Source organism: Budorcas taxicolor, chromosome 15, assembly GCF_023091745.1.
Source record: "Budorcas taxicolor isolate Tak-1 chromosome 15, Takin1.1, whole genome shotgun sequence".
NCBI lineage: Eukaryota > Metazoa > Chordata > Mammalia > Artiodactyla > Bovidae > Budorcas > Budorcas taxicolor.
In genome coordinates this window covers 43,966,106-43,986,548 of record NC_068924.1, presented here as the reverse complement: position 1 = coordinate 43,986,548, position 20,443 = coordinate 43,966,106, and the positions used below count along the sequence as shown (strand labels likewise).

General features: G+C 40.8%; 1 protein-coding gene across 1 annotated transcript; it reads right to left on the bottom strand.

The window, feature by feature from the left end:
• Positions 1-10,016: 10,016 nt before the first annotated feature.
• Positions 10,017-10,961, bottom strand: LOC128060195 (olfactory receptor 10A3-like). Its single transcript, XM_052652538.1, has one exon. It carries the CDS (start codon positions 10,959-10,961, stop codon positions 10,017-10,019), a length of 945 nt encoding a protein of 314 aa, XP_052508498.1.
• Between the last annotated feature and the right edge of the window lie 9,482 nt (positions 10,962-20,443).

Sequence of the window (20,443 nt, the reverse complement as noted above, 5' to 3'; positions counted from 1 at the left end):
TTTTCTTGAATAAGTGGAAAATGCAGACTCTACCTTTAAGAAACATTATCTTTACATGAAAAGTAAAATCAATATAAATACTATTGGGAAACAAGGGGTTCAGACATCATTTCATTGAGAGAAAGATTATTTCTAAATGAAGGATGAAGGTGAACTACATCATAAGAACTACATCATAAGAAGTGGGGGGTGGAAGGGTAATTAGACTGGAAGGAGAGGGGAGGAAGGCTGGCTTGCTCAAGTCAAAGTGTATTCAATGACAACTTGCACTAGAATGAAGTCCTGCTAGCTTTGTGTGATGTTTTGAAAACCAGTTAACTGGAAGATGAGGAACCCAAGAAGAAGACTGAAAGATACAACAAGCTGAAGGCACTAAATGACATTGAGTACAAATCATAGCATATTAGCAGCCAGCAGGAGGCAAGTTCACCTGTTTCTGAGTTCAGCCACAGTCACATGTCAAAATCAAATATATATATATATATATATATATATATATATATATATATATATATAAATTATGACTGATTCACATTGTTGCATAGCAGAAATCAACACAAAATTGTAAGGCAATCTTCCACCAATTAAAAAAATTAAACTTTAAAAAAATCAGATGTCTGTATTAACCATAATAATTATATTTTGGGTGTCAAAAATCTCCTACATTTACAAATAGACACTGCAGGATCACATATTTAAACTCATTTCTAATGGGGAGAAAGAACAATAACTATTCAGCTACAAATTTTATAAGTAAATAGATTTTTAAAATTAAAAAGTTTACAGAATCATATAAACAAAGTAGAAAACCTTCAAAGGACTGATTAAAAGTGTATATAAACAAAATGTTCATGGTAGAAAGAGCAACAGACCATGGCCAATCTATCTTTTCTATATAACTTAGAAAACCCTAACACTGTCTTGATAACTCTCTGACATGGAATACTTAGGTAGCACACTCCTCTCTGGACCTCAGCCTTCCAGTTGAAAAAGGGTGGGTTGGACTTATTTACCAAGTTCCTTGCAGTGACAGTCTTTAAAATTTGATTACTACTGCATGCAAAATCGGAGAAGGCAATGGCACCCCACTCCAGTACTCCTGCCTGGAAAATCCCATGGATGGAGGAGCCTGGAAGGCTGCAGTCCATGGGATCACTGAGGGTTGGACATGACTGAGCCACTTCACTTTCACTTTTCACTTGCATGCATTGGAGAAGGAAATGGCAACCCACTCCAGTGTTCTTGCCTAGAGAATCCCAGGGACAGGGGAGCCTGGTGAGCCGCCATCTATGGGGTCACACAGAGTCAGACACGACTGAAGTGACTTAGCAGCAGCAGCATGCAAAATACTTTACCTCTAATTATTGCTCCAAATTTTTCTCTGAAAAGAAAAAAAAAAATTGATGAGCATCAACATCAACTGACTTAAATAAATAATCTGTGTCTGGTGATTCCTAAACACTGAGACAATACTTCAACAATATCTCCAACTATCAGCGGAAGATGAACTGCAAACGGAAAACCCACCAACAAGCACACACCTGAACCTTCACTTTCTTACATATTGAATCTGTCAGTTTAAGGTTTATAGCGCTTTGTCAGAAGTTTCACCTCTAGTCAAAAGCCACCTTCTCATAAACACAACTCAATGACTGAGTACACTGTTTCTAGAACATTAAAATATTGAATCACATACCACAGAGAACCCATCCTTGGAGAATTTGGAATCACTTTATACATGCTTTCTTGTATGTTGCACAATAACTACAGAGGCTTGAACTTGGGCCCTCAGGTGAGAAACCTCAAGAGGATTAACCTAGAGCACTACTCCCTCATATTCCTACAGGGAATAAATACCTCCTCACACAAGAGACTCAATGTCACCATGACATCTCTCCATAGAAGTGGAAACCATGACTTAACAAAGGTTGTAAATGGGAAAGGAAGAGAACAATGGGGAAAAGGTGTGAGCAAAGGCAGGTGAGCAAGAGGGGGAGGAATGACTGGATGGAATGTATAATTTATGCAGGGGGGGGAAACCAGTTAAGGCAGACAGATGGATACCTCGTTGTAAAAAGCCTGGATATCCTCCCACCCTCCCAATAAACAACTCTTGATCATTTGTACAGGAAATATGTGAAAGTGAAAGTAATGTCGCTCAGTCAAGTCTGACTCTTTGCAACCCCATGGACTGCAGCCCAGCAGGCTCTTCCATCCATGGGATTCTCCAGGCAAGAATACTGGAGTGGGTTACCATTGCCTTCAAGCCACTGAAAATTTTTGAGAAAACTGTCATTACAAATGATTTCAGATAGAACTTTTAAACTGAGAATCAAAATATCTGTACTTGCTAGTATATTTTGAGCAATATTTTAACTTCCCTGATTATATTACCTTCTCTGTAAAATAATCATATATTATTGATCTCATTGAGTATTTGTGAAAATCAAGGGGCTCAAAGATGAGTCTAAACTGTCTTGTACAATTAAAAAGGTCATTGGCCCAAAAGTATGAAGAGATGAATGAATCTACAGGCTGGTCTTTGTCCAGAACTGGACAATGAGGCTGGAATGTAGGTTCCCTTTGTCTACTTTTATTTCTTCCTTCCTGGTGTAGACTGTTCCATTTTTAAGGAAGTTCAGCCTCCCTGGCAGCAATGAGGTTGCCAACAACACTTAGGGATTCATTCTATCTAATCTGTGTCCAGTGGGAAATGTACCACTTATGCTGAGTAAAAGGGATTTTCATCACAGAATCCAATACAAACCCTTCCTATATCATTCACCATGGTGGGATAACACCCCTTACATGTACCAATCACATGCACCAGATGTGGGGAAGCCTGTTTATGTACTTTTGATGATTCATACCCCAGCAATCCCATCACAGGGTCCTTATAAATGCTGAAAAGTCCTTTTTTCCCTGGTGGCTCAGATGGTGAAACATCTGCATGCAATGTGGGAGACCCGGGTTCAATCCCTGGATTGGGAAGATACCCTGGAAAAGGAAATGGCAACCCACTCCAGTACTCTTGCCTGGAAAATTCCATGGACTGAGGAGCCTGGCAGGCTACAGTCCATGGGGTCGCAAAGAGTCAGACATGACTGAGAGACTTCATTTTCACTTTCACTTTCACTTTTCACCCCAGCAATCCCATCACAGGGTCCTTATGAATGCTGAAATGTCCTATTTCTTGATGTAGTTGATGGATGGTAACACAGAAGATGTACAGTTTTGAGATTTCATCAAGATGTAAGGCCATGAGTTATACCCATTGCTAGGTGTACATGCCATTTCCTGGAGAAGAGGCAGCAAGAATACACATTAAGAAGAGCTATACAAAAAAGATCTTAATGACCCATATAACCACAATGGTGTGATCACTCGCCTAGAGCCAGACATCCTGGAGAGCGAAGTCGAGTGGGCCTTAGGAAGCATCACTACAAGCAAAGCTAGTGGAGGTGATAGAATTTCAGCTGAGTTATTTCAAATCCAAAGCTGACACTGTGAAAGTGCTGCACTCAATATGCCAGCAAATTTGGAAAATTCAGCAGTGGCCACAGGACTGGAAAAGGTCAGTTTTCACTCTAATCCTATAGAAGGGCAATGCCAAAGAATGTTCCAGCTATCACACAATTACACTCATTTCACATGTTAGCAAAGTAATGCTCAAAATTCTCCAAGCCAGGCTTCAACAATACATAAATCAAGAACTTCCACATGTTCAAGCTGGATTTGGAAAAGGCAGAAAAATCAGAGATCAAATGACCAACACCCGTTGGATCATAGTAAAAGCAAGAGAATTCCAAAAGAACATCTACTTATCCTTCGGTGACTACACTAAAGCCTTTGACTGTGTGGATCACAACAAACTGTGAAAATTCTTCAAGAGATGGGAATTCCAGACCACCTTACCTGCCTCCTACAAATCTGTATGCCCATCAAGAAGCAACAGAACCAGTCCATGGAACAATGGACTGGTTCAAAACTGGAAAAGGAGTACATCAAAGCTGTTTATTGTCACTCTGCTTATTTAACTTATATGCAGAGTACATCATGAGAAATGCTGGGCTGGATAAATCACAAGCTGGAATCAAGATTTCCAGGAGAAATATCAGTAATCTAAGATATGCAGATGACACCACCCTTATGGCAGAAAGCAAAGAGGAACTAAAGAACCTATTGCTGAAGGTGAAAAGGAGAGGGAAAAGCTGGCTTAAAACTCAACATTCAAAAAATTAAGATCATAGCATCCAGTCCCATCATTTCATTGCAAATAGAAGAGGAAACAATGGAAATAGTGACAGACTTTATTCTCTTGGGCTCAGAAATCACTGCAGATGGTGACTGCATCCATGAAACTAAAAGACGCTTGCTCCTTGGAAGGACAGCTATGACAAACCTAGATAGCATATTAAAAAGCAGAGACATTATTTTGCTGACAAAAGTCCGTATAGTCAAAGCTATGGTCTTTCCAGTAGTCATGTATGGATGTGAGAGCTGGACCATCAAGAAGGCTGAGCACTAAAGAATTGATGTCTTTGAATTGTGGTGTGGGAGAAGACTCTTGAGAGTCTATTGGACTGCAAGAAGATCAAACCAGTTAATCTTAAAGGAAATCAATCCTGAATATTCACTGGAGAGACTGAAGCTGAAGCTAAAGACCCAATACTTTGGCCACTTGATGTGAAGCGCTGACTCACTGGAAAAGACGTTAATGTTGGTAAAGATTGAAGGCAGGAGGAGAAGGGGACAACAGAGGATGAGATGCTTGGATGGCATCACTGACTCAATGGACATGAGTTTGAGCAAGCTCCAGAGATGGTGAAAGACAGGGAAGCCTGGTGTGCCGCAGTCCATGGTATCACAGAGTTGGACACAACTGAGCAACTGAACAATGACAACTGTATTAGTTTAAGGTCTGCAACTTAATGCTTTCATACATGTATATATTGCAAAACAGTTACCACCAGAAGTTTGGTTGATATCCATCACCTCACAGAGTTACAATTTTTTTTTCCTTATAAAATGTCCTCTCTTAGTGACTTCCAATATACAATACAGTATCATTAACTGCAGTCACCATACTGTATGTTACTTCCCCAGACTTTATTTACCTCATAACTGGAAGTCTGTACTTTTTCACAACCTTCACCCATTTATCTCCCTCCCCACTACTCAACTCTGCCAATCATTATCTGTTCTCTGTTTCTTTTTTTGGTTATTTTAGATTCCACATAGAATTGAAATCATACAGTATTTGTCTTTATCTGTCTGACTTATTTTACTCGGGATAATGCCCTCGAGGTCCATCCATGTTGTACAAATGACAATATTTCCTTCTTTTTATGGCTAAACAATGTTCCAGTATATATGTAAATATGTATGTGATATGTATATTACCAAATTCAGACTTAAATTGAAGAAAGTAGGGAAAACCTCCAGACCATTCAGGTATGACCTCAATCAAATCCCTTATGATTATACAGTGGAAGTGAGAAATAGATTTAAGAGCCTAGATCTGATAGATAGAGTGCCTGATGAACTATGGAATGAGGTTCGTGACACTGTACAGGAGACAGGGATCAAGACCATCCCCATGGAAAAGAAATGCAAAAAATCAAAATGGCTGTCTGGGGAGGCCTTACAAAGAGCTGTGAAAAGAAGAGAGGTGAAAAGCAAAGGAGAAAAGGAAAGATATAAGCATCTGAATGCAGAGTTCCAGAGAATAGCAAGAAGAGATAAGAAAGCATTCCTCAGCGATCAATTCAAAGAAACAGAGGAAAACAACAGAATAGGAAAGACTAGAGATCTCTTCAAGAAAATTAGAGATACCAAGGGAACATTTCATGCAAAGATGGGCTCGATAAAGGACAGAAATGGTATGGACCTAACAGAAGCAGAAGATATTAAGAAGAGGTGGCAAGAATACATGGAAGAACTGTACAAAAAAGATCTTCATGACCCAGATAATCATGATGGTGTGATCACTCATCTACAGCCAGACATCCTGGAATGTGAAGTCAAGTGGGCCTCAGAAAGCATCACTACAAACAAAGCTAGTGGAGGTGATGGAATTCCAGTTGAGCTATTTCAAATCCTGAAAGATGATGCTGTGAAAGTGCTGCACTCAATATGCCAGCAAATTTGGAAAACTCAGCAGTGGCCACAGGACTGGAAAAGATCTGTTTTCATTCCAATCCTAAAGAAAGGCAATGCCAAAGAATGCTCAAACTACCGCACAGTTGCACTAATCTCACATGCTAGTAAAGTAATTCTCAAAATTCTCCAAGCCAGGCTTCAGCAATATGTGAACCATGAACTTCCTGATGTTCAAGCTGGTTTTAGAAAAGACAGAGGAACCAGAAATCAAATTGCCAACATCCACTGGGTCATGGAAAAAGCAAGAGAGTTCCAGAAAAACATCTATTTCTGCTTTACTGACTATGCCAAAGCCTTTGACTGTGTGGATCACAATACACTGTGGAACATTCTGAAAGAGATGGGAATACCAGACCACCAGACCTGTCTCTTGAGAAACCTGTATGCAGGCCAGGAAGCAACAGTTAGAACTGGACATGGAACAACAGACTGGTTCCAAATAGGAAAAGGAGTACATCAAGGCTATATATTGTCACCCTGCTTATTTAACTTCTATGCAGAGTACATCATGAGAAACACTGGACTGGAAGAAACACAAGCTGGAATCAAGATTGCCGGGAGAAATATCAATAACCTCAGATAGGCAGATGACACCACCCTTATGGCAGAAAGTGAAGAGGAACTCAAAAGCCTCTTGATGAAAGTGAAAGTGGAGAGTGAAAAAGTTGGCTTAAAGCTCAACATTCAGAAAATGAAGATCATGGCATCTGGTCCCATCACTTCATGGGAAATAGATGGGGAAACAGTAGAGACAGTGGCAGACTTTATCTTTTAGGGTTCCAAAATCACTGCAAATGGTGACTGCGGCCATGAAATTAAAAGACGCTTACTCCTTTGAGGAAAAGTTATGACCAACTTAGATAGCATATTCAAAAGCAGAGACATTACTTTGCCGACTAAGGTCCATCTAGTCAAGGCTATGGTTTTTCCAGTGGTCATGTATGGATGTGAGAGTTGGACAGTGAAGAAAGCTGAGTGGCAAAGAATTGATGCTTTTGAACTGTGGTGTTGGAGAAGACTCTTGAGAGTCCCTTGGACTGCAAGGAGAGCCAACCAGTCCATTCTGAAGGAGATCAGCCCTGGGATTTCTTTGGAAGGAATGATGCTAAAGCTGAAGCTCCAGTATTTTGGCCACCTCATGCGAAGAGTTGACTCATTGGAAAAGACTCTGATGCTGGAAGGGATTGGGGGCAGGAAGAGAAGGGGACGACCAAGGATGAGATGGCTGGATGGCATCACTGACTCAATGGATGTGAGTCTGAGTGAACTCTGGGAGTTGGTGATGGACCGGGAGGCCTGGCGTGCTGCGATTCATGGAGTCGCAAAGAGCCAGACACGACGACTGAGTGACTGAACTGAACTGAACTGATGTATATATCTCATTTTTTATGACTGCTGATAGATGCACTTAGGTTGTTTCAACATCTTGGCTAATGTAAATAGTGCTGCAGTGATCATGGGGCAGCTATCTCTTTGAGAAAATGATTTTTCTTCTCTTATAATATATACTCAGAAGTGGTATTTCTAAGTCATATGTTAATGCTGGGCTTCCCAGGTGGCGCTAGTGGTAAAGAACCCATCTGCCAACACAAGAGACATAAAGAGATGAGGGTTTGATCCCTGGGTCGGGAAGATCCCCTGGAGGAGGGCATGGCAACCCACTCCAGTATTCTTGGCTGTAAAATCCCATGGACAGAGAAGTCTGACAGCTTCAGTCCATAGGGTCGCAGAGACAGACACAACTGAAGCGACTTAGCATGCATGCACACGTTTTAATACTAGGAGCAATTATCTGACATAACTCCACACATAACATGGCTATGTTTTCCATAGCCATGCATCAATTTATACTCCCACCAACAGTGCACAGTTCAGTTCAGTTCAGTCATTCAGTCGTGTCCGACTCTTCGCGACCCCATGAATCACAGCATGCCAGGCCTCCCTGTCCATCACCATCTCCCAGAGGTCATTCATACTCACATCCATTGAGTCTGTGATGCCATCCAGCCATCTTATCCTCAGTCGTCTCCTTCTCTTCCTGCCCCCAATCCCTCCCAGCATCAGAGTCTTTTCCAATGAGTCTCTTCACATGAGGTAGCCAAAATACTGGAGCTTCAGCTTTAGCATCATTCCTTTCAAAGAAATCCCAGGGTTGATCTCCTTCAGAATGGACTAGTTGGCTCTCCTTGCAGTCCAAGGGACTCTCAAGAGTCTTCTCCGACACCACTCCAATCCTCATCAACACTTATCTCTTGCCTTTTTGATAAGAGCCACTATAACAGGTGTGAAGTGATCTCGTGATTTTGATTTGTAGTTCCCTTGTGATTACTGATATTGACCCCCTTTTCATGTACCTGTTGGCTATCTGTATGTCTTTTTTGGAAAATTATCTCTTCAGTTCTTCTGCCCATTTTTTAATCAGATTGATTGTATTTTCCTGTTGAGTTATGTGAGCTTTTTGTATATTTTACATGTTAACCCTTTTCTAAATGTATGATTTGCAACTATTTTCTCCCATTCTGTAGGCTGCCTATCATTTTGTTGATGGATTCCTTTGCTGTGCAGAAGTTTCTTAGTTTGATAGTCCTGCTGGCTAATTTTTGCTTTTGTTATTTTTTATTTTGATGTAAAATTCAAGAAATGAATGACAATGGAAATAATGTTAGACCCCTTTAATACTATCCCTGGTGCAAAAAATAAGGACACTACAACCTCATGGGAAAGTGGTTCAACAAAGCAGCTACTTTCAAACAGCAATGTTAAGACAGGAAGCAAGCATTAAATGTTTCAAATGTTGCAAGAATAAGAAATTATTCTGGAGAAGATCACACTGTTAATGATGTGACTCAAGGACCATAGAAAATATACCTAAATGGCTATTCATTGATTTTCTCACAATAAAAAAAAAAAACATTATATCTATATAAACAAAGTGTCTGGGGGCAATTTGAACTTAGAAAGGGAAATTAACAAAAGTCTCTAAAAGCATTGGTCTCTAAGTGAAAAAATATATACTAATAGTATTGTGACACTTCAGGAAGTTTCCATGGAGTTTTCTGGTCCCCAGTCTTGGGTGAATATCTGGAAAAATATCAAAGGAAATCCTGTTTTGAATAATAACCTGAGGAGTTCATGAAGTAGAAACAGTTTGGTTTCCCAAAATAACTGGATTTTGTTTACTCATCCATGAAACAGATTTTTCACTCTAAACTGAAATCTCTTATATTTGTTGGTCTCTTGAATCTCTACCCTGTTAGAGCAGCAGAGAGAGCCTTCAGAAGAGTCTGAAAAGTTACAATGATTTTGAAAAGAAATTCCCCAATAGCTATTAAAATTCATAAATACACAGACTCTTCATCCCATCAGGCCTAGACTGAGAAATCTATCATACAGAAACAAAAAGTCAGTACATATGAACAAATGGAAGTAGTTCTTTATTTAAATTGCATCTAAATGACAGTGATCCTGTAACAACCTGGACATTCATGATAAAAGAACAGATAAATAAATTGCTATATCACATCGTCAAAGTTATGCACCTATGTGGCATTCCCCAGTGGTCCAGTAATTAAGACTCTGCCTCCAACACAAGGGATGCAGGTTCCCATCCCTGGTCAGGGAATTAAGATCCTACATGCTCTGAAGAGCAGCCAATAAAAAAGAATTTACACACCTACAGAAAATGAATGTGAACATACTATCATAACAGAGGGATCCTGATATATTTTTAAACTTGGAAAAATCAGCAAATTAAATATATTAGTATCAAGAAATGTAAACTATTTTCACCACTATTAAATTGAAATAATGTTCAGTCTGGCACTGAATCAATATCACCTGCATTCTCAGCATAATCAGAATGTATGTAAATCCACTTTTCTTCGCCATACTTTCAACAAAACTCTTTTCATCTCACTGTTTCGCAAGCTATAGATCAGTGGATTCAGCAGAGGTGTGAGCAACGTGTAAGCCAAGGACATCAGCTTCTTGGTTTCTGGGGAGTAGCCAGATTTGGGTTGTAAGTAAGTCATACTGGCTGTGCCATAGAAGAGGGTAACAGATGTGAGATGGGAGGCACAGGTGGAAAAGGCCTTTTGCCTCCCAGTGGTTGATGGCATCTTCAGGATGGCAAAGAGAATTCGAATGTAGGACAAGAGTATCAACACGAAAGGAACCATAACAATCAAAATGGTGCCAGTGAACGCGTAGATCTCAAACAAATAGGTGTCTGCACATGCAAGCTCTAACACTGGGGGAGTCTCACAGAAGAGATGATTAATTTCACTGGGGCCACAAAAGGGAAAACTAAAAACCCATGAGGTCTGCACAGTAGCCACCATGATCCCTGAGACCCATGAGAACATTACTAAGTTCATGAAAACCCTTTTGTTCATAGTCACTGGGTAGCTCAGAGGATGGCAGATTGCAGCAAATCGGTCATAAGCCATTGCCCCCAGGAGAAAACATTCAGTGCCCCCAAAAAGAAGAATGAAATACATCTGTGAAAAACAGCCTGCGAAAGTGATCATAGTTTTTTCACTGGAGAGGACCACCAGCATTTCAGGCATGATGACTGCACTGAAACCCACTTCCACCACAGACAGGTTCAGGAGAAACAAGTACATGGGAACGTGGAAGCTCTGTTTCAGGGAGATGACGACTATAATGATGGCATTTCCCAGCAGAGTCACCAGATAATCAACCAGGAACACCCAAAAGAGCTGCCCTTGGAGTTGAGGAAAATTAGAAAAGCCCACGAAGATGACGTCAACTACAGAGCTTTGGTTTTCACTTTTCATTTCAGTAGTGAAGCGTAGATTGTTTTTATGGACCATGTATGTAAATTATAAAGTAAAAATCCAATAGATGAGAGTTTGAGTATGATATTCTTGACAGACGATACAATGATGAGTTCATTCTGAAGAATCAAGTTGGCACTTCTGAGAATGGCTAATATCCTGGAATAGGGACTCTTCCAAGTACAAATAAAGAAGTGAAGCATTTTGGCTCAGAAATCTTGTTTCAAAAGTACAAAATAATAGCAGATGTTCACCAGTAGTTTTTTGCTAGGTGGAAAATTAATCTTTTCCTTAAAATATACACAGACATTATATTATTTAGAATCTATTGTCTATTATAATACACTGATGTATGCATCTCTGTTCTTTCAATTTCATGTTTATATATGAACTTTCAAATTAAGTATTTCAAATAAACAAATAGCAAATAGCAAAAAAAATCTGGAAAAATTATAATTAGTAATTCAAAATTAAAACAAAATTTTGGTGAATATTTACTATAAATGCCAAAATTCATTTATAATAACTTTGTTTAAAATAAAATATATGAATAATATACCCCAACAAATATAGAAACATTTAAAAGAGGTTGAATTTAAATGCACTTATCTCAGATAAACCTAAGTAAGTTGTACAAGCACTCCAGTTTCTAGTCAGAGTAGATCTGACTAATTATACTGAAATTTGCCTGAATGAGAAACTTTAGAGGTCAGTTTTCCATGGCCTATCCTTGTGACCATTAAAGTGACTTTCAAGATATAAAAAAAATACCACTTTTGTCATTCTGATCCTGTGGTTTACACAACCACTCTCTCTTTCAATCTCTCTCTCTCTCTCACTCTCCCACTACTCTCTACCCCATCATTCACTGACTCCCATCTCCCTGATTTCTTTTTTGCTGTAACACTCATCACCAACTGAAATACCACATATTTATTAGAGTTTTATGCTTATTATTTAACTCCCCCTTCTGGAATATAAGCTCCAGGAGCACAGGAACTTTGTTCTGTTATTCACTGTATTCTCAGTGCCTGGAATAGATACTAAATGATATAATAGATAATAAACCAATATTTGCTGAATAGATGGAATAATAAATATTAAAATTAGGAAAGCCCAGGGAATGGGTTTTCTGCCCTTAAGGAATGTAATGTTTAAATCAAATTCAAAATGAGAGCCCAGAATAAATCCATGGCTTTTGTAGAAGTTTGAGGCTTCTTGTGCTGCTGGTAAGTCACTTCAGTCGTGTCCGACTCTGTGCGACCCCATAGACGGCAGCCCACCAGGCTCCCCTGTCCCTGGGATTCTCTAGGCAAGAACACTGGAGTGGGTTGCCATTTCCTTCTCCAGTGTATGAAAGTGAAAAGTCAAAGTGAAGTCGCTCAGTCGTGTCCAACTCTTAGCGACCCCATGGACAGCAGCCTACTAGGCTCCTCCGTCCACAGGATTTTTCAGGCAAGAGTGCTGGAGTGGGGTGCCATTGCCTTCTCCAGAGGCTTATTGTAGGATTGGAAATACTACTAGATTGGAGGAATGAGTTCTGCCACTACCTCCAAGATGAGTCCTTGCTTCTCCCTGCACTCAGGTTCCCCTGTATGGTTGGGAGCAGACAAATAACCCAAGACATCTCTTCTGGTTCTGACATGAGTGTTTCTCTGATTTGTTCTTGGAAAACTGCAGCCTGCAAAGCTTCCCCTCCATTCAGATGACACACAAGCTGAAGAAAGACTGGAATCGTGGTGGCTGAGCATGTAGGAGGCACACATGCTGTCGGAGTCCAATGGGCTAGCCAGCCCCAGGCAGAGCTGATCATCTTCCCCCCAATCTTCCTGAGCCCCTCTCTGGGCAGAGGACCTCACTTCTCCCCTGATCTCCCCTCCAGTCATCCCCTGCCTCTAACATCCTCCTCACTTTGGGACGCTTTGATCTTTAAAATCTGGAGTCCCTCTGGGCTCAGCAAGTTCATGCCTACTTTCACTGCTCCAGCTCACTGCCTCTTTTCCTCTCCTTTCAACCTCCCTCCCATCGTTAAATGGTTTCCAAACTGGCTTCTCCAGGTTTTGTAACTTCTCCTCCAATCTATCCCTCACACCCTGGCCAAAATAACACCCTCATTCCCCAAACCTTCAGAGTCTCCTTCTGTCAGTAAAATAAAATGCCTTTTCTCAGCTTGTCATTTAAGGGATACCAGAGTCAGGACAAATACTCCAGAAATTTAAAGAGGGAAATATTACTTCTGAATGGAAAAGGAGAGCGAATAACCATAAGCACAGGATGTCATGGTAGAAGGGTCATGAAGTGGAAGCAGGAAGGCTGGCTCGCTGAAATCCAAGGTATTTATTCAATGACATCTTAGTACGAGAATTGGCCTTTGGAGGGTGCTTTGAAAACTAGCAGAATTTCACTGTAGGACATGAGGAAGCCAGGACAGAAAGACAAGCAGTCTAAAGACATGTAATGTTGTCTTGAGCTCAGATCATTAGGACAATAGCAGAGAATAAAAGGCAAGGTGATTTACTGAATTTGGCCATAGTGATAAATTAAAATCAAATGTTTGTATCAACTTTAATAATTATATTTTAGATATCAAAAAATTTTCCAAATTAGTAAACTCTACTGGAAAAATAAACTTTTTAAGTACCATTTCTAGTATGCAAAAGTATATATTAAATTCCAGGTGGGTAAAACCAAATTAGTTTTAAAAATAAGAAAATTTAGAGTATATTAAAAATATACAAATTCCTGGGGCTGATAAAGTTAGAAACAAATTTAAACATGCTGCCTTCATTGAAAAAAAAAAAAAACTAAACTAAACCCAAAGGGTCCATCTTTTCCTTTTAATATAAACTAAAATGCTGGCCTAATTCACTGACATGTTCTTCTGACTCTAATGTTAACTTTCTGTAAATGACCTTGGGCAAATCACTTCCTCCTCTGGATTTCATCTTTCTCCATGACTAGCCTTATTTATGACCATCTGCCACTCCAGCTACAAACCTCTATGAACCGATAATTAGTGCAAGCAAACTACTTAGAGCTCTAATTATTGCCCAAACTTATGCTTGAATATGAAAGATGGTGTAGTAGGCATTCTTCCCTGAGCACTGATAGGGATCTCCAATTATCATCGAGAAAAACTAAGTAGTAAACCCACGGACAGGTACATTAATAGACTCTTCAATTCCTAACCTAGTGATCGCCTCTGATTTTCATCTCATTTAAACATATATTTCACTTCTTTACTTGAGAAATCCTCCCATAAAAACAACTCAGTGATTCAATGCACTGATTTTATAATATTATGCAGCATTGAATTGTTTGATGTAGGAGAATCTTTCTCTAAAGAATCTACTCCCAATTTACATAGATTTGCCCATAAGAATCGGAGAAGGCAATGGCACCCCACTCCAGTACTATTGCCTGAAAAATCCCATGGATGGAGGAGCCTGGTAGGCTGCAGTCCATGAGGTCGCTAAGAGTCGGACACGACTGAGCGACTTCACTTTCACTTTTCATTTTCATGCATTGGAGAAGGAAATGGCAACCCACTCCAGTGTTCTTGCCTGGAGAGTCCCAGGGACGGGGGAGCCTGGCGGGCTGCCATCTATGGTGTTGCACAGAGTCGGACACGATTAGCAGCAGCAGCAGCCCATAAAAATATCCCATATGGACCTGAGAAAATTCAATTGCACAAACTTGGAGCAACATTCTCAGTTTCTACAGGGAATAAACACCTCTTCACTCAAGAGGCTCAATTCCACCATGACCTCCCCAATTAAGAAATTCTGTAGTAATAGGAAATACATTAAGTTGATTGAAGTTACTTTGCAGAAAGCCTGGATGTTCTTACCAATATGTTTGATATTTTCTAGTAGAAATATGGTAATACTGAAATTTTAATGGAGAAAAAAAATCAATCAGATGATTTTATAATTGGGGCTTTTTAGCTTGAAGTCAAAATATCTGGACTAGTTTTATGACTGAGCAAATATGTAACTTCTCTGCCTCTATTACGTTTCTGCTAAAATAATGTTACTAATTTCACAAGGTATGTGTTAGAACCAGTGTTCAGTCTATGCTGACATGAACAGCCAAATGTCAAATGTATTTCAACAAAAAAAACAAACTTCTCAGTTAAAAAATAAATAAAATAAAATTGTCATCATTACTGCTGCTATAAATTGAAAATTGTCATTACATTTATATTTTATACAATATTTATGTATATTATATGTACAATATATTAACAATTAATATACATTGTACTATTTTCAATATATACTATATTTTATAAATATGTCTGTTTTTATATTAAATATACTCTAATATTTTATTTATCTATATTTATATAATAAATGTATTATTATATTTGTATGTATATGGTAGTAGCAGTCCCAAGTCTTATCATCTCTCTAAAGTGCTATTATTTTTTGTTGTTTTTTTCATTTTTTTTTTAATTTTTTATTTTTACTTTATTTTACTTTACAATACTGTATTGATTTTGCCATACATTGACATGAATCCACCACAGGTGTACATGCGTTCTCAAACATTAACCCCCCTCCCACCTCTCTCCCCATAACATCTCTCTGGGTCATCCCCGTGCACCAGCCCCAAGCATGCTGTATCCTGCATCGGACATAGACTGGCGATTTGATTCTTACATGATAGTATACATGTTTCAATGCCATTCTCCCAAATCATCCTACCCTCTCCCTCTCCTTCTGAGTCCAAAAGTCCTTCAGCAGATGAATGGATAAGAAAGCTGTGGTACATATACACAATGGAGTATTACTCAGCTGTTAAAAAGAATACATTTGAATCAGTTCTGATGAGATGGATGAAACTGGAGCCGATTATACAGAGTGAAGTAAGCCAGAAAGAAAAACACCAATACAGTATACTAACACATATATGGAATATAGAAAGATGGCAATGATGACCCTGTATGCAAGACAGCAAAAAATAAAGTACTATTATTATAAGGTTTTAATTTTACAATTTTTATGAACTTATAATTATTTTATAATATCATATTTTAAAAACTGATGCTCAGAAAGGATAAGAAACTTAACAAAAACATAAAAACATACATACATCTAGAAAGTGGCAGATCCAACATTTGGAACTTAGTCTTTTTTGCCTTTACTGAGTGTCCAGTAAATCACTTTGATTTTCACATCAGTGATAGTTTACGTATATTCAACTAGCAACAATGAGAACAAGTAATTTACATTTATCATTTCTAGGCCATCAGAAATGTTCTACTATATCTGGTATGGTTTTGACATGCTTATAACACCAATATAAGTTATTTTGTACATTTGATTTTGTCGCAGGTGAAATTCATGCTGAGGCATTATTTCCACCTGGGGGAGTCCTGATATATATCTGTTTTATTGTATCTGTCCACATACTGCTGTGAAAAAGACACACTAAAAGCAGGAAGAGCTGGGTAATCTTTCTAAGCACCCAGCCACCTCAGATATATCTGACTTAATGTGTTCTCTGCCAGTCACTTCCTACATGGTAACCATGTCCCAGATGTCATTGGACAGTGCAGGCTATCGTCAAGTGTAGCACGCCAACCCAATCCCAAAGCTGTGTGGATTTACTTACATAAATTCAGTCTCTTCCTGGCGGTTCAGTTCAGTTCAGTTCAGTCGCTCAGTCATGTCCGACTCTGCGACCCCATGACTGTGGCATGCCAGGCCTCCCTGTCTATCACCAACTCTCAGAGTTTACCCAAACTCACGTCCATTGACTTGGTGATGCCATCCAAACATCTCATTCTCTGTCGTCCCCTTCTCCTCCTACCTTTACTTTCCCAGCATCAGGGTCTTTTGAAACAAGTCAGTTCTTCCCATCAGGTACCAAAGTATTGGAGTTTCAGCTTCAACATCAGTCCTTCCAATGAACACTCAGGACTGATCTCCTTTAGGATGGACTGGTTGGATCTCTTTGAAGTCTAAGGGACTTTCAAAAGTCTTCTCCAACACCACAGTTCAAAAGCAACAATTCTGGTGGAGTGAGTGGCAGGACTGGAGTTAGGGGACGGGGTCGTTGGCTTGGGAGGCCGGACCAAGCATATTAATTGAAAAAAAAAAAGCATCAATTCTTCAGTGCTCAGCTTTCTTTATAGTCCAACTCTCACATTCATACATGACTACTAGAAAAACCATTGCTTTGACTAGAGGGACCTTTGTTGGCAAAGTAATGTCTCTGCTTTTTAATTTGCTGTCTAGGTGGGTCATAACTTTCCTTCCAAGGAGTAAGCGTCTTTTAATTTCTTGGCTGTAGTCACCATCTGCAGTGATTTTGGAGCCCCCCAAAATAAAGTCTGACACTGTTTCCACTGTTTCCCCACCTATTTGCCATGAAGTGATGGGACCAGATGCCACGATCTTGGTTTTCTGAATGTTGAGATTTAAGCCAACTTTTTCACTCTCCTCTTTCACTTTCATCAAGAGGCTCTTTAGTTCTTCTTCACTTTCTGCCATAAGGATTGTGTCATCTGAATATCTGACATTATTGATATTTCTCCCAGCAATCTTGATTCCAGTTTGTGCTTCATCCAGCCCAGTATTTCTCATGATATACTCTGCATATAAGTTAAATAAGCACAGTGACAATATACAGCCTTGACATATTCCTTTTTGTATTTGGAATCAGTCTGTTGTTCCATGTCCAGTTCTAACTGTTGCTTCCTGACCTGCATACAGATTTCTCAAGAGGCAGGTCAGGTGGTCTGGTATTCTCATCTCTTGAAGAATTTTCCAGTTTTTTGTGATCCACACAAAGGCTTTGGAATAGTCAATAAAGCAGAAATAGATATTTTTCTGGAACTCTCTTGTGTATTTGATGATCCAGTGGATGCTGACAATTTGATCTCTGGTTCCTCTGCCTTTTGTAAATCCAGCTTGAACCTCTGGAAGTTCACAGTTCACATACTGTTGAAGCCTGGCTTGGAGAATTTTGAGCATTATTGGGAACTTTGGCACCTGATGGGAAGACAAGGAGAGGTGGCGGTGGATTTCAGCGGTAATTAGAGCTACAGCAGCTGATACCTTACTCCACCTGGCTCACAGCTACTGCCTGTTCTACCACGACCCTCCTCCGAATGGGGTGGTCAGATTGAGCAAATAATAGCACAGGATGAGCAGTCTGAATCTGAGGTTCAGATAGATGACAAATAATCTTTCAATATAAGTATATCCCATGTAAAAAATATATATTCATTGTCCATCTGAAATTCAAAGTTACCTAGACATCTTATATTTTGTCTGATTCATCTTCCACCTGCCGCTCTCAAACCCCACTCTTTCAGAAAGGACCCGAGAGCTGTTTCCTAGTTCCTTCCTTTTGACCATAGCCTTTTCTTTCTCATGGCTCACACCTCCCACCCCGCAAAGGGAAGCTAAGTAAGGAGATGAGGAGAGCAGCCAAGAGGCTAGAGAGAGACCCAAAGCTTCCTTTTAAGAGACCCACTTCCTTTGAAGAGCACATTAAAATCAGATTTCTCTGGTAGCTCAGTGGTAGAGAATGCGTTTGACAATGCAGGGGACACGGGTTCGATCCCTGGTCTGAGAGAATCCCACATACTATGAAACGACTAAACCGGTGCAGCACAGCCACTGAGCCTGTGGTCCAGAGCCCGGGAGCCACAACTACAGAAGCCTGAGCACTCTGGAGCCTGTGCTCAGCAACAAGAGAAACCACCATAATGAGAAGCCCGTGCACCACAGCTAGAGAGTAGCGCCTGCTTGCCGCACCTAGAGAAAAGCCCACGCAGCAACAAAGACCCAGCATTGCCAAAAATAAATGAATAAATAAAAGGCTTGTTTAATATTCATTTTAAAAAAAAGAGCCCACCAAAATCACAACTATCTGCAGAATAACATCAGTGAAAAAGACTGGGACCTACCAGAAAAGATCTTCCACAGCTACCAGCATAAAGAAGAAATGAGACCAAGACCATGGTGGGAGGGACCACCCCCAGGTGGGAAACCCACAAACTGGGGAATAATTGTATCCCAGAGGCCTTCCCACAGGAGCAAAAGTTCTGAGCCCCAACATCAGGTTCCCCAATCTAGAAGGTCCAGCACCAGGAAGATTAGCCCCTGGGGTATTTGGCTGTGAAGGCCAGCGTGGCTAAATTGCAGGAGCCCCTCAGGACTAGGGGAAACAGAGACTCCACTCCACAAATTTCACACACTCTGGGACCCAGGGCAAGAGCAGTAATTGATAAGAGCCTGGGCCAGACCTACTTGCAGGTCTTGGAGAGTCTCCTGGATAGGCACCTGCAGCTCACCCTGGGGACGTAGACACCAGCAGCACCCATATTTAGGAGCTCATTCTACCCTGAAGGAGGAGCTGACAGGCCGACACCATTGTGTGGGCTCCTTCCTCCAGCATTTAGGGCCAAGACCTGGCCCCACCTAATAGTCTGGAGGCACCAGTGTTGGATGCCTCAGGCCAAACAACTAACTGGGCAGGGACACAGCCCCAGCCTTCTGCAGACAGGGGCCTAAAGACCTCCTAAGCCCACTGCCATCTTGCCCACCAGAAGGCCAAGAACTAACTCCACCCACCAGTAGACAGGCACAGGCCCCTCCCACCAGGAAGCCTGTGCAGACCTCTAGACGGGCCTCATCCACCAGAGGGCAGACACTAGAATGTAGGCCAGACCCTCCCCACTAGCAGGGCAACGCAACCTTCAGGACACTCCAGATCCCATCAAAAGAATCAGTCCTAAAGGAAATCAACCCTGAATAGTCATTGGAAGGACTGATCCTGAAGCTCCAATATTTTGGCCACCTGACACAAAGAGCTGAATCATTGGAAAAAACCGTGACGCTGGGGAAAACAGAAGGCAAAAGGAGAAGGGGGTGGCAGAGGATGAGATGGTTAGATAGCATCATTGACTCAGTGGACATGAATCTGAGGAAACTCCGGGAGAAAGTGGAGGACAGAGGAGCCTGGCATGCTGCAGTCCATGGGGTTGCAAAGAGTTGGACATGACTTAGCAACTGAACAACAGCTGTGTTCAGTTGACTCCATACACAACTGTGTCAGGAGCCACCTCCCCATCTCCCACATACAGTCTGAAATGGGCCTTCAGATCCCTATGCCCTGCTGCCAGACCCCAGGAACCAGCTCTTTCTGCCAGTAGTCTGGCACTAACCCCAGGCCCTTGTTTCACCTGCCAGTGGGTGGGCAGCAGCCCCAGAGTCTTCAAGACCTTGACTCTGCCCACCAGTGAGCAAGCACTAGGCCAGGGGCCTCTTAAGGTTCCACAACCTGACACCTCGTTATCAGGCCCTGCTTAACAGCAGCCAGCAGCATTCCCACGAGGCAGAGTCTGACAGCCAACCAGACCAGAGGCCAGCCAAGCCTTTATCTGTGTTCAGGATGTATATGCTGTATCGGTGTACAGTATGATATACTGTCACTCGGAATCCTTTCCTTAGGGGATCCACTTT